General features: G+C 29.4%; 1 protein-coding gene and 1 long non-coding RNA gene across 2 annotated transcripts; one reads left to right on the forward strand and one right to left on the reverse strand.

The window, feature by feature from the left end:
* The first annotated feature begins 2,583 nt into the window (after positions 1-2,583).
* LOC136773527 (uncharacterized) lies at positions 2,584-3,300 on the forward strand. The gene is made up of 2 exons (XR_010822635.1): positions 2,584-2,985; positions 3,044-3,300. It is a non-coding gene; the product is annotated as an uncharacterized lncRNA (long non-coding RNA).
* Positions 3,301-6,984: 3,684 nt separating this feature from the next.
* On the reverse strand, positions 6,985-12,548 carry LOC136773618 (monocarboxylate transporter 12-like). Its single transcript, XM_066727405.1, has 11 exons — positions 12,255-12,548; positions 11,950-12,186; positions 10,475-10,617; positions 10,279-10,405; positions 9,340-9,483; positions 9,152-9,279; positions 8,950-9,087; positions 7,806-8,034; positions 7,497-7,652; positions 7,245-7,436; positions 6,985-7,140 (listed from the first exon to the last, which is right to left on the reverse strand). Exons 2-11 carry the CDS (start codon positions 11,960-11,962, stop codon positions 6,998-7,000), a joined length of 1,413 nt encoding a protein of 470 aa, XP_066583502.1. The 5' UTR covers positions 11,963-12,186; positions 12,255-12,548; the 3' UTR covers positions 6,985-6,997.
* Between the last annotated feature and the right edge of the window lie 1,057 nt (positions 12,549-13,605).

The following is a 13,605-nucleotide window of genomic DNA, read 5'->3' on the forward strand; positions in this document are numbered from 1 at the left end:
AACGTGTGTAGTGAGCTGTCGGTAAAACAATTAAGCAATTTTTCTACACGTAAATTCAATTATAGTAATTAAACACAACTTTCAATAACCTAACAGAGCACTTTTTTGAAAAAAAAGAAGTTTGTTTATTATGTATGAAATAAAAATGTTAAATTTGGACTTTTTTTATAGAAATCTAGAAAATAATTCTGCCATCGGTAAAATCATTCAAGAAAATATTTTTAAACATTATTTACAGTAACTTTTGGTTATTTATGCATCTTCTCAATTATACAAGGTATCACATCATATGTACTATGTTTCCGGATAGAATATTGCTTATTAAAAATATTTCTTTTTTCGCACTATTCACTATCTACTCTTAATAACAGGACATACTTGCTCCAGTACTTCGTTATCGTATGGATTTCTCTCTCAACGAGCACTGATGACAGTTATCCTGAAGTATAAGTTTTATGTGCTCCGCGAAAAGGGAACATAAAAGATACTAATCTAGAAATGAGAAAATTTTAATCTTCCTATTTTCAGTCGATGATTTAATGATTAAGTCCTTTTTGTACATATTCCTTACAGAAAATATGCATATCTATCACCTCTTAAAATAATTAATAAAAATAACTACTAGTTTTAATCCACTTTTAGTCACAGCACATTGGTAACTTTCACTTTTACATACTGTGAATGGAATGGATAATCAGCTCTTTTTGACTCATTAGTGCACCACTCGTATAAATAAATCAAAATTAAGGCAAAAATATTGTTTTTTTTAGAGAACAACTAATCATAAAAAGAAAAAAGAAAAAATATTAAAGGTAATGAAGTTGTATTCGTTTTCAACATTCTAAAAAATGTATTTTAGTTTCTATTGATAGTTTTGAACTATTTTCCAATATTTCATCAGTAATTATTTGGCTACATAACAGACTTTCCTATCTGTCAAGTTTAAAGCATAATTAACCAGTAGGATATATGGACTCAACTAGTCTACTACCTTCAAATTGAATTTCTTTTAGATTTATTTTTCTGTCTCAATAAAGTTTTAAATTTTTGTATAGTTGAAATTTCTTGAAGATATTTTCCTGCCTTATTAAAATGTCGATCACGAAGATTCAGCAGCTTTCGTTGCATTATTAGAAATCGAATTGTTGCAAGTCTCACAGCAAAAATCTGTCGTATTAAAATCCGTTGAACGTGAGGAGTACAATATTCTTGTTCCTCTACAAAGCCCAAATGCTCTTCTAACCACTAAAATGTCTCTCGGTTCGTTCAAGCAATCTTTTGGAAGCTTTGGATAACCTCCCTAATCAACTGACTTAGTTTAGAATTCTTTTCCATAAATCCGTTGATCCTCTTAGTCGAAGGATATGAAGGGATACACTTTTGACCAATAATAACTGATCTTTAAATTTTAAGGTTTTGTCAACCTAAAATAGCGGTTCATTCCACTGTGAGGTACAGCGCAGAATTCACAGGACTGTAATTTTTTAAACTTTTCGAATTTCATATTCATAATTTTGGAAATCATTCTAGATATATATCTATCGATAAAAATAATCGATTTTTTTAAAGTTTTAATATACCTTTATTCGACAAAAAACACAATGGACAGATAAAAACTGACAGCAACTAAGTACATTAATTGGTAACTTTTATCATTTTGTGTGAACTTTTTTCGTATCTGTATATATAGTTACACATTCTTATTTACTTAGATTAGTGTTGGTGGTACATAATGAAAATAGCTTTAAATACTTAATTTGTTAGGTCCGTTTTTTTAAATTTACATGCTTTACACTGCTCATTTAAAGGTACGTCGTGTGACATATTATACCAAACAACTTTTTTGAAAAATGTAGAATATACAGGCAATAAAACCCTGCCTTATATATTATTACCGTCTATTCAATGCTTATCCTCAGACTATAAATTTATTTTATGTTTATCTCAAATAGTATACTAGATATATACTACATACTTTAACCTGTAGATGTATCTATTCTCTCATTTACATATTTTGTCAATTTTCCTTATTTAAAAAATCCTTCAAAGTAGCAACAAGTAAATGCAATAGAAAATAGTCTCCTATTTAAAAAATTTGAGTCAACTCTTATTTTACCTTTAATAGACGTTTCGATGTTCAAAAAACTCACTATTACATATGTCCTCCTCAATATCATACTATTTCTTTTAACATCAGTCGTTTATTTGTAAACGTCTACACAAACTTTTAAAATATTTCTGCTCTGAAAAAACTATGAATGACATTATGCAAATATTCAACTAATTATTGGTATTGGAGTTTGTTAATTTGGTCAATCGTTCAAAATAGCATTATCCATCACTATTATCAACTTTAATAAAAACAAAAGATTCCTTGATTATTCTTTTAAATGATTCTTATTTATTAATGAATTTAACTGTTTTATACTAAGTTGTCATGCAATCTTCAAACAGTGATAGGATCTAAATTAAGCTTTAGATTAATTCTAACCAATCTGAAAACTGTAGAAATTTGAAAGTGTTATAAAAAGAAAGTCAGCGATATTTGACTAATAGGAAGCTTGGAAAAAATGAATTTGTTAGCCTTAAAATTTTTAAACGTTCTATGTGCGTGCTCTACTAAAAATGCTATAAGATATTTTTCTCCCCTCTTTTAAGTGAGGTTATCGGTTTACACGAGTATTAGTTCTAAACACGGTAGTTTCTTATATATTTCAGCATACAGCAATAAATTTTATTATACGTTTATACGAAGATAAGTTATTTTATGCGAATATTTATACGGCATTCGTATAAAAATCAGCATGAAACTCTTCTATATAGTTAATTTTAAAAGAATACTGTAATTGACACTACGTTATGAAGTTGTACTTATTAACTCTTGTTCTAGTTTGGGTAGTAATTATGCTCAATAATGAGGCATCAGCAGGACCCGTCGCAAGTCCTGGTTTCTTTGATTGTTTGAAGAAAACACCTACAGCCAACGTATGTCAATAACCTTCATAGTTTAATCGCTTTTCTAATTTCGCATATGTTTTAACAGAAACCGTGGTCCAACAACCGTAATATAGAAATTCAAAGATTCGACGACATAATTGGCTGTGGCGATGCCAATGGTGGATTTGGAAGTGCTTAACCTGATTAATGTAATAATTTAAAATCAATAAACTAATTAAATGCAAAACTTACTTTCTTACCCCAGTGTTCTGTATATCTGAAATTGTGATGTTAATGCAGTCTAAATATTTTATCTTAACATTAAAATTTATCCAGATGAATGCAAATAAACAATAAATCAAATATTTGATGCAATAATTTACGTATCACAACGTTTTGTAGTGAAAATTGTGTCATGTATTCTGTTAAAACCGTACATAAAGGAGAAATGTTTTATATATATTGCATTTTGTGCAATTTTACACAGTTGTTCCATAACTAAAGCCCCATGTAAAAGAAAATTGTAATCCTAGCAAAATTGTTATTTAAAGCCAGACATTCGTTTTGATGATTCTATGAAAATTATGTAACTTAGTATTATTTCACTAGACATGTATTTAAAAGTATAAGATTAACTTAGAATCATTAATATTTCGTGAAAATTTTAGCTGTAAAATTGAAGTGGTTCTATTACTAAGTGGTATGAAGTTAAATGAACATTCAGAGTAAACATTGTTTTAAATCATAATAACTAGACATATATACAAGCATTTATAAAGTTTTAAATTTGATTATTAATAAGAATAGAAAATAATTTCCATTGAAAGTAATGGTATTTTGATTACTAATGTAAAAGTATATACCTATTGATATTATTTTCGTATTTAACTAAAGTAATTTTTTTCTTTTAAAAACTAAAGAAATGAGAATTATTTAAATTCACACGCTGACGTCACCGCACCACTGGTATCGTTGTACTTATGTCGTATTATATCCGTCTGACGCTGCGACAGCAAGCAGCATGGCAACTTTAACGTTAATTCAATCAATTCTCATTTTCATTTTTGCAATTAAAAAACTTCCTAAAACCTTATTGAAAAACACCTATCACTTAAACTTTGTTCATTTCGAAAGTTTAATCAATACTTTTAATCTCTTTGTGTTATAATTTAATTGCCAATTACGTTCGTATACTGACGTATATACGGAATTCAAAGTAGAAGAGCTCTTTAATACTTTAAAAACCACACAAGCCCAGTAATAAAATATTGTGGAAATTCGAGGCACTTGCAACGACTTTCTCCCACTTACTACCGTAAGGCAAATGACGTTCATGACGAGAGAGAGAGAGAGAGAGAGATTCTCGAAATTCCACACTTTTATCATAGCATTATTCCTATAGAACTTATAAATTACGATAAATTAATGTGTATGATGTAATAATACTCAATCCATTTAAAATTAAAGCTATAAATATCTCTTGCGTCTCAAAACAAACATATTAAACAATCGTGTGTCTCCACAAAAAATTCAAAATCTGAAATCAATGTTTTCCTGTCTCTTTAAAATTTGGATTCAGTCACTTATGGTATTTTCAAAATGATCCATTTTATTTTTTCTTTTTATTCACCGAGTACGCTATTGCTTTACGAAAGTAGACTTTCTCTATTTTTATAAGTATAATGAAAATCAAATTGACGTAGCGGACGTAAAAGTAAACAGAACAATTGAACTTTAGATTGTATTAATGCATCATTTTGTTTTGGTATTGACATGGGTCTGCGGCGCAGAGCAATATTATAAGTGCTTCCATCCCCTCCCCCCTACTATTAATGCCTCAATGCACTAATTGATCTCAAAAGGCTTAAAGAATCAAATCATGCATGGCATCTTTGACCTGCAAAAGTATACAACAATACAAGATCGGTGTATGGTTTTGACCGTTCTGGAACTCTAATTATATTATGACCATTTAAATGATACCACAAATATATTCTTCTGAAGAATGGGGGCGTAACTTATAATATTTATCTTTAATTTCAATAATTTGTTGACCTCTGTAATATTTAAAAAAAATTAATCGCTAAGTGACTTGAATGCTTCTGAAGACTTTGTGGTATGGTCTTTCGAATGAAACCAAAGCCACCCCCCTTTTTAGGAAGGTTATAAGTTTTTCTATCTTAATGTGATTATTATATTATCTCAAAGACGAATTCTATGAATTATATTAGTAAAATTTGCATGATAAGTAGAGAAATTTAGTAAAATGAATTTGATTTATTTATTGGAAATCAATTGATACTAAACATTTGTAATATATTGAAATCTCGATTTGTCAGCTCCCTCTCATTACTCAAACAGGTATCTCTTTTTATGTGTTGAATATTCGTTTAACTTTCTAAATTTATGTAGATCCAGGTGAGACTTAAGTAACAGTGTAATTGTAGAACTTTAATTAACTCATTCGCTATCAGGACTTCCTGGGGACAAACTGATATACCACAATGTATATGATGCTGGTGAACGAGATAATGAAACCTTCATCTTAACTAGCGAATATAAAAATAAAACCAGATAGAGAAATATATTTTTCTGGAAATTACAAGTTAGTTATCATACGCGTCAACTAGAGCACCTAGAGCATTAAATATGCAAACGAACTAGTAGAATAAAGCATTTACGCTTAACACGTGCATCATTAATTCGCGACATAAAGAGATCCGTATATGTTTTCTATCATTAAAATATACCTTAGGACAAATAGGTAGCTCAGTTGCGCAAATTTGAACGATATATACTTTAATAAACAATAAACATAATAAAACAATCTATTTATAGTTACTCTGAATAGTGGAATCTTGAAAGGTGCAATTGCAATGTAGATAACTCTAAAACATGATAGGTAAGACTTGGGCAATTGTACGACTTTATGTAACCCCATGCAGTCAGCCAATTATGAGCCGCATTCCTTTCAGCACAGTCATTTTAGTCCGAATACTTGTTGATTCACTATATTGCCAATAATTACCACTAATTGATTACGCAGGAGAATAAAATAACTTACGTCTGGTCCTAACTAATTTTTCTATGTTTCTGCCTTAGAATACTGAGAATAATGATTAGTTTAAAACTAACAAAGGGTGTATCACAGTCTTCCTACAATAGTATAAAAGATCTACAAATTTAACATAAAAATTGAAATAGTGAAAAGTAATTGCTAGGCTCCAATAATTTTTCAAAAATGAAGAAAAAGTAAAATTATTGCATTTTGATAGTTTTACAATCTTAAATTCTAAATAATTTTACTATTAAGTTTACTATAAAATATTAACCGTTTTTTGTGATTAATAAAATTAAATGCTGGAAATTGATTAAAATAAATTATTTAAATATAATTCTATTGAAAAGAATATAAACATAACATCGCGATATTAGCATTAATTTACAAGAATCTTTTGTTGAAAAAATAGGAAAACCTAAGACAGTTGAATAATGTATACAGCACTTGAGACTTTTGTTAGCAAACCACCTCTATGAATTATAACGTGATCAGTTCTAATGCGATTCGAAGACGTTACAAACAAAGCTTCAATAAAGCTTTTCTCTCGCTCTTACTCTCGCACCTATAAATATATTTACTAAATTTTGTTATGATTTGGTTTATTTTTCTTTATAGTATTTTTTCAATTTAGCTGTTTATTTGCTATTTTTGAGGTATGTTAGGTTAATATAATAATTGCCATACTTAAGGAAGCTTTGAAGTCAGACAGGAGTCATCCCGATACAAAGATGGTTTGAAGCTTTTATTTATTTTCTGCATTAAAAATGCGTTGCTAGTTAACGATATGGTGTGGTGTTTCTTCTTTTTATGTTATTCTCTAATGTTTACTTATAGTAAATTATATTTTGTCTATTATACCCAATTTTAATAATATTATTCTTTATTTTAGTATACCTAATGTATCCAGGATTATGAATGGCAGACTGTTTTGAAGGAAATTTTAACAATTCTTATTTAATAAATTATTACAATTACGTTTATTTTTATAGATGTACAAATTCAGTTTCTCGATGATTGCAGCTTCTCTTTACGTAACGATTTTAATATAAACTCTGCACTCCAGGTAAGAAAAGATACCATGATTATTGCAGTCATTGCGTGAATGCAGATTTTGTAGCTTTCTGTATAGTCTCGAATAAATCCTTTGTTGTGATAATAGTAGAAACAGAGAAAGAACGAAGATGAAGGGAGTTAAATATTATAAATGGGTTTAATGAAAAAGGACTGATATTTGTAATATCCTTACCTATCAATGGACTCATAGCAACGACGAAAATTCCTTTAGAAACCATGAACATACCAAAAGCACTTGGTAGTTTTTTCAAAGAGCAACATTCGGAAACACTAAGATTTAAATTAACTATGGTAGCACCACGAAGAAACCCAATTACTATAAAAATAGCCATTAGAAATGGTCCTTTGGATAGCTCAGCCATAACTAGAAAGAAGAAGGAAAAAACAAACTGAATGATGGAAAAAGAGCTCAATTATTATTTACCTGATCGACAAATTCCCACGAGAAGTGAGCTCAACCAAAAGACCGATCGTTTTTTGTAGCCAAGTCGATCAAAGATAGTTGGCAATAAGATTCGAGCAATAATATCGGTAAAAGCAGTCAGGGATAGATAAAAAGCAACCTCACCTTTGCTCATACCTGAATAAAAAATCATACTTGTATTATTTTTAATTTATGCCTTTCAATTATAAATATATATTTTGAAGTAGACGTAGTTTATTTATGTTCACTTCAAATCTACTCTTTAGATATACTATCAAAGTATCAATTCTCATAATATAGACAAGTTACCTATACTCGTTAAGAAGAATGGAGTCATCAGCTTGAAATTCGACTCTGCCACATAATATAAACTGAGTCCAATAACTACGTTTATAAAAGTGCTGTCTTTTAAGAGATCAGCGTCAAAGGTTTCCATTAATTTAGCGCACCAAGAAGCACTTGTTGAATTCTTGACATCTTCATTGTCGTTAATCGTTTTGGAATCAGTTTTATTCAACAATGATTTCGATTCAACTTCCTAGAGTAGATAATTCAAAGATAAATTTAATGATTGAAATAATTGATCGTTTCATAACTATAAAATCATCCCTTCACTTTATTTAAAAAAGGATTGTATATTTTTCAAAATCAAAGAGGACTTTTTGTCAAAGAAAATCTGAAATTTTTATTTTATTAAGAGAACTTTTCTGATAATTTAAAAAAAGACTCAAATTAAGTGTTTATTTTAACCCTTAACGCTCTAAGTGTGCCTCTCAATCACTGCTGATAAGCAGCAGCCTAATACAAGTGTGCATGTCAGGCACCTCTGATTTGAAACGTGTTTATTGATTCGAATGACTTTGATATTATTATGTACACATCGTTGTAGCATTTAAAATCTGAAACTTAAAAACTTGCAAATCGAAGTATGAATAGAATAAGTTAGAGTTGTCGGTCGATATTCACAATTAAAAGATAGAGCTATAAGGATTAATAGATACAGCTATTATTAGAGCTTTGAAAGCATGAAATTATATTAAAGCTACAATTACTTGACAGCATCAGGTATATGGTTGTATGTTTTAAAATAAATGTCATATTGTAATGATCATTTTTTGAAAATAATCTCCAAAGACGCCTTTATAAAATTAACATTTTATTTATTTATTAAAAAAATCCTGAAATCAATACTATAATTAATTGAGCATTATAAAAAAGTATTTCTTATCATTTATTCTGATCATTATTTATGCTCTACGGTAAAAATTGAATTAACCACTTCGTGCTATTACGTGAGTACAATTTTGACAAGAAGGTATAGAGCGAAGTTAACTGAAATGTAAATAATTGAAACAATTTCCCGTAATATACTACCATATAATGAAGTAAAGGGGTAGTTTTATAGTTATGATACGTCCTGTAGTATAATAAATGTATTCATGTAAACGATTACTTTAACAAAGGGCTTATTTGGTTCTTTCAATTTTAATGGTCGAAGGAGACAAGCGCCTACGGTGGAATGGAGGGCGAATGATGCGAAGATCATCAAAGACCAAGAAAATCCATACGAGTCCAAAAGAGCGTGGATCATCTGATAAATGTTAAAACTGTTTGGTGGGTGTAATTTGGAAGGGTTAATGCAATAAATTTGCTACCTGAGGGACCAACATCATAGCTAGAGTGGTTCCTGCCATGGAAAATCCTACGGCTTGACCACGTCGCTTATCAAAATATGTGTTTAAGGCTACGAATGACGATGCCAGAGCGAGTCCCGTGCCAATTCCTGCATTGCATATTATACTAAAGGGTAAAGATTAAATTTTCAAAAGGACATAATACTAACCTCCTAAAATACTGTAGGTACAAATGATGTGGAACATGCTTTTCGCATGCGCAGTAAGCATCAAGCCAGAGCAGCTTAGCAGAGTACCAAAAATTGCAATTTTTCTATATGAATAGTTCTTCAACAAAGGTCCGACAAGAAGACCTGATAATAATACAATTATCCAAAAGTGAATGCTGCTCGGAATATAAAAGGAAAATAAATTTAATATTACCAGTATGCAAATATTGTTTTTTACATATTTAAAAAATACATAGTATTTTTATTTCTTGAGGGAAGCTAAATTTAAATATAGCTCTAAACTTTCAATTTTTTATGTAATTATGATTACATTAGTTTTTTATTTGTTTACATAAATAAATGTGAAATGTAATTGTTCCCTTTATTTATGATATCTATACTAGAAAAATACTAAAAATTAAAATTAAAAATATGAATAAATAATTATAAAGAATTTAAAAAGAATAAAATATTAAAAAAAAAGATAAAATTAACTTTGACAAAGAGCCAAATTTTATTATCAAAATTTCTGAATATACACTACTGTCCAAAAGTTTGGAAACAATCTAAATAAAAATTTACTTTATTTCAAAGATCAATATCTTTGGTTCAAAAAAAGTTAGAGAGGTTAATTCAATCTCACTAAAAGCGTTATTTGAAGACCTTCTCTATGTTATTTATATAATCTAATTTTACATTTATTTTACCTTTAAAATAAGCAAAAGCTTACAGTAAAGACTTCAAATATGTATTTGTTTACAAATACGTCTATATAATCGATTGGAAAAATTATACAATGTCTGCCAGATAATTTGTATCAAGAGATGAGGCCCACTTGAAGCCCCGTAGTAGGAGCTAATCGCGTGATTCGGCGTGATTGGCCACCAAGAGAGAGAGAGAGAGAGAGAGAGAGAGAGAGTGAGAGTTCGTTATACGTACCTGTAAAATTTACATGAGCATCCAATATGCTCATTATCAAGGAAGTTCCCGTTGAATCGACATCGAGTTCCTCTAGTAGATCTTGAAAAAGAAGTCCAAAGGAAGGATCGAGGGATCTTAAAGATAGCTGTAAAAAATCGTGCATTAATTAAAGGAACAAGAAAGGAAGTTAACTGAATGCAGTAAAGTTTAGTACCGTGATTAAACTACTTCCAAGACAAACAAACCATCCCCATCCGCCATCGGGTGCTTTGCTCCTAATCTTGTCTGGTGAATCTTTCGTCATTGTCTTTCCTTTTCTCTTTTTCATCCTTATCTTCTTGTCTTTTCTTTGGTTTTCTTAGAGTGAACGATATCAGATTTAATAGAAAGCGTAAGGTTAATTGCTTTGATGGTCACGCGATGACTAATGACTAGGGTCCTTTATAATACTTGCCTAAATAAATATATAAGATAAATGACCAAATTCAGGTGAATTTAAAGAGACGTATAGAGCACTAAAAATTTAATTCAAGAAAATCTTCTAAAATTTTAGGAATACGAAATATACTACAGGAACTAAATTGCTTCGTTATATTTTGCTAAAGCACGTATCAACTAAATAAAATAACAAGCGTTTAATAGAGTATAGACCTTCCTGCTCTAAATGCTTTTTCACAAGCTCCAATATGTTTATTTTTTGCCGAGTTATTCGTTCTTGAAGAAGAAACTATCTTTTTTCCCAACAATACGAATATCTCGGCAAAAAATTAACATATTGCAATTTGTATAAAAAATATTTTAAAAGGGTAACTCGATCTGTACGATCACAAAGTTTTTATTCCATTCTGTTGCGACATTTCACATTCGCTTGACCATTTTAAACAAGCATTATTATTTTCCTAATTTGTATAGCTTTGCTTTGTAATTAAACAGTTATAATAAATTAATCCCGCTACATTTAAATATATAATATCGTTCAGTAAAGTTTTTAAGCTTAATGTATTTACATTTTTAAAGAATTTTCTATCTTTATTTTTTACGAAGTTATTGACAATTGAAATTTAGAATTTTATTTTTAATTTTACATGTACTTTTTGTGATTTTGGGTGTTTACAGAGCTTTAATATATAATATGAAATCGCTAAGTATTATTATCTTTATAATACAAATTATATTTAGGAGCACACACAGATTTGAGATAAATAAGTAGATACATTGAAATATTATATAACTTATAAAAAAATATTAAAATTACTTCAGTTGGCTACTCAACTATTATTTTTAACGGGAGGTTAGCATTTCTATTGTTGATAACAATTAGTTCTATATATAAATAAGGCGGAATTTATATAAATAAAAACCTTATGTAGAAATTTAAGATCATTGGATATATCAGGAATTTAAAAATATATTAACATATTAACACTCAGCAAAATTAAGTTTAGAAGTCTCGGATGATCAGAAGTAGAATTCTTTTGACAATTGAGATTAAGAGAAAACTCCAATGCTGAAGGAAAAGATGAGCTCCAATGATATCAATAGGTGGCGCTATATATATGACTTGAAAAACTGTGTGATATCAGCTCATTTACATGAATTTGTTAAGGAAAGCACGAAACAGCAGGAGAACAAGTGTAAGAATTTTAAACTTCAATATTCGGGTATTTCAGTATTCGAACAAATGCTTACCACGAACAGTCATTGGAAGTTATGTTTTATCCCACATAACAAGTATATGCATTAAAATAACCTCCTAAAACCTTCTCATATGCCAAATTGAATCTAGGAATGTTCCCGGAACGTTTCTGACACTATGTATTTTACGTGCATGGGATGATACCGCTGAGAACGAAGGTAGAATTCCTTATAGTTACAGAGATAAACGTCTTCTTCCACCTCAGCTATGGGCCGTTTTAAGTGGCGAATCTTGTATAAAAAGAATATGCATAAAGGAAATCCTTATCGTAACTAAAATGGTGAACGATGATACATACTAATAAGTGAATGTTTTGAAAAGAAGTAGCTACTACTTTTATATCCCTTTGTTACTTCTAATTACTTTTTGATTCAAATGTTCAAAAGCATTTCTGTTCCTATACTAATATGTTAATGAAAGTTTCATACTCAAAGACCGTTCAGGTGAAGTTTGATACGTAATAAACAAAGCTTATTTCTTAACAACACTTACTAATACTTGTTTTCTTCAATACACTATTTAACTTGCCGTTTCACTCCTTACTAATACGACGTACTGACAGTGACTGAACTAACCAAAGTTTACGAAGCGATTGATTAACAACAGATGGCGACTTAAGTGATTATTTTCTTAGTTATTTATTATTTAAATTGTATTTACAAGTCGGTATTGATTTTGTGGTTAAATAATTATAATATATAAATGTTATTTTATAATTGGACTCATTTTTATCTATTACTTTATTTTATGAATAATATATTTATGAGCTAATTGGGCCATTTACCTTATCTATGTACAGGTGGATCAAATTTTTGAAGACATGGACGAAGAACACGTGCTGCAAATGAGAAGTAAGCCAACAAAACAGCATTGATCACTCACCTATATTCCGGATTATCCATTATCGCGATATTGATGATGCTATCGTTGCCCGGCTATGTAGATAAGCCAATGATAGGATTAACGAGCAAAACTGTTATGCTGCCGAAAACTTTAAGACTAAACTCTGCGTAAAGCTGTATGCTTCCGAATGTTAGAAAAGGATATCGAGTGTTTGTTGGGAGCAAACGACAACACTTGAAAAAATTTACTACGAGTCGCAAGTCAAAAGAATTAATTTTACTGGTTAAAAAATTTTTCTGAAATAGAAAGGAAACATATATTATGTAATACGTATGGTAGATTCAGTAGATAGAAATTTTTTCAAAAAAGAAAGGAATTTTGTAAATCTTTTGTATAGATATAGCCAATTGATTCGATTATATTTGTGATGAAGAAATAATGAACTTTTAGTTTCAAAGTTAATTTAATAAATTTATTTTCTCATAATTTAAACTAGAACATGAATGATTTGTTTATTATTAATTCTGTTATGGCATCGTTTCACATGCGGTGGTCACTTGTAAGATCAGTGCATTGCCTATTAAATAGAATTTATTAAAAAATAAGTGGTTTAATTATAAGTTGAAAATGCATATTGTAATCTATCATGACCACTCTAAAAGTATTATTCATAATTTAGAATTGTGATAAACTGAAAAAATTAGAAAGTAATCGCATATTATCGTTTACTGATATTTTTTTTGTAAATTTGTGTAACTTTTGTAATTACCGCAATATGGTCGACTAGATGAATAAATGCTAATTAG

This window comes from Prorops nasuta, unplaced genomic scaffold, assembly GCF_024137725.1.
Source record: "Prorops nasuta isolate Cenicafe-Biocafe unplaced genomic scaffold, Cenicafe_Pnas_1.2 PNAS00005, whole genome shotgun sequence".
Taxonomy (NCBI): Eukaryota; Metazoa; Arthropoda; class Insecta; order Hymenoptera; family Bethylidae; genus Prorops; species Prorops nasuta.

Bases quoted from the DNA above. Each gene is read 5' to 3' on its own strand.
- LOC136773618 (XM_066727405.1), bottom strand. The intron at 7,653-7,805 runs GTAACTTGTCTA...TTTTTTATTCAG, and splicing joins ATTCTTCTTAACGAGTATAG to GTATGAGCAAAGGTGAGGTT. The intron at 7,437-7,496 runs GTAAATAATAAT...TCTTCTTTCTAG, and splicing joins CGTGGGAATTTGTCGATCAG to TTATGGCTGAGCTATCCAAA.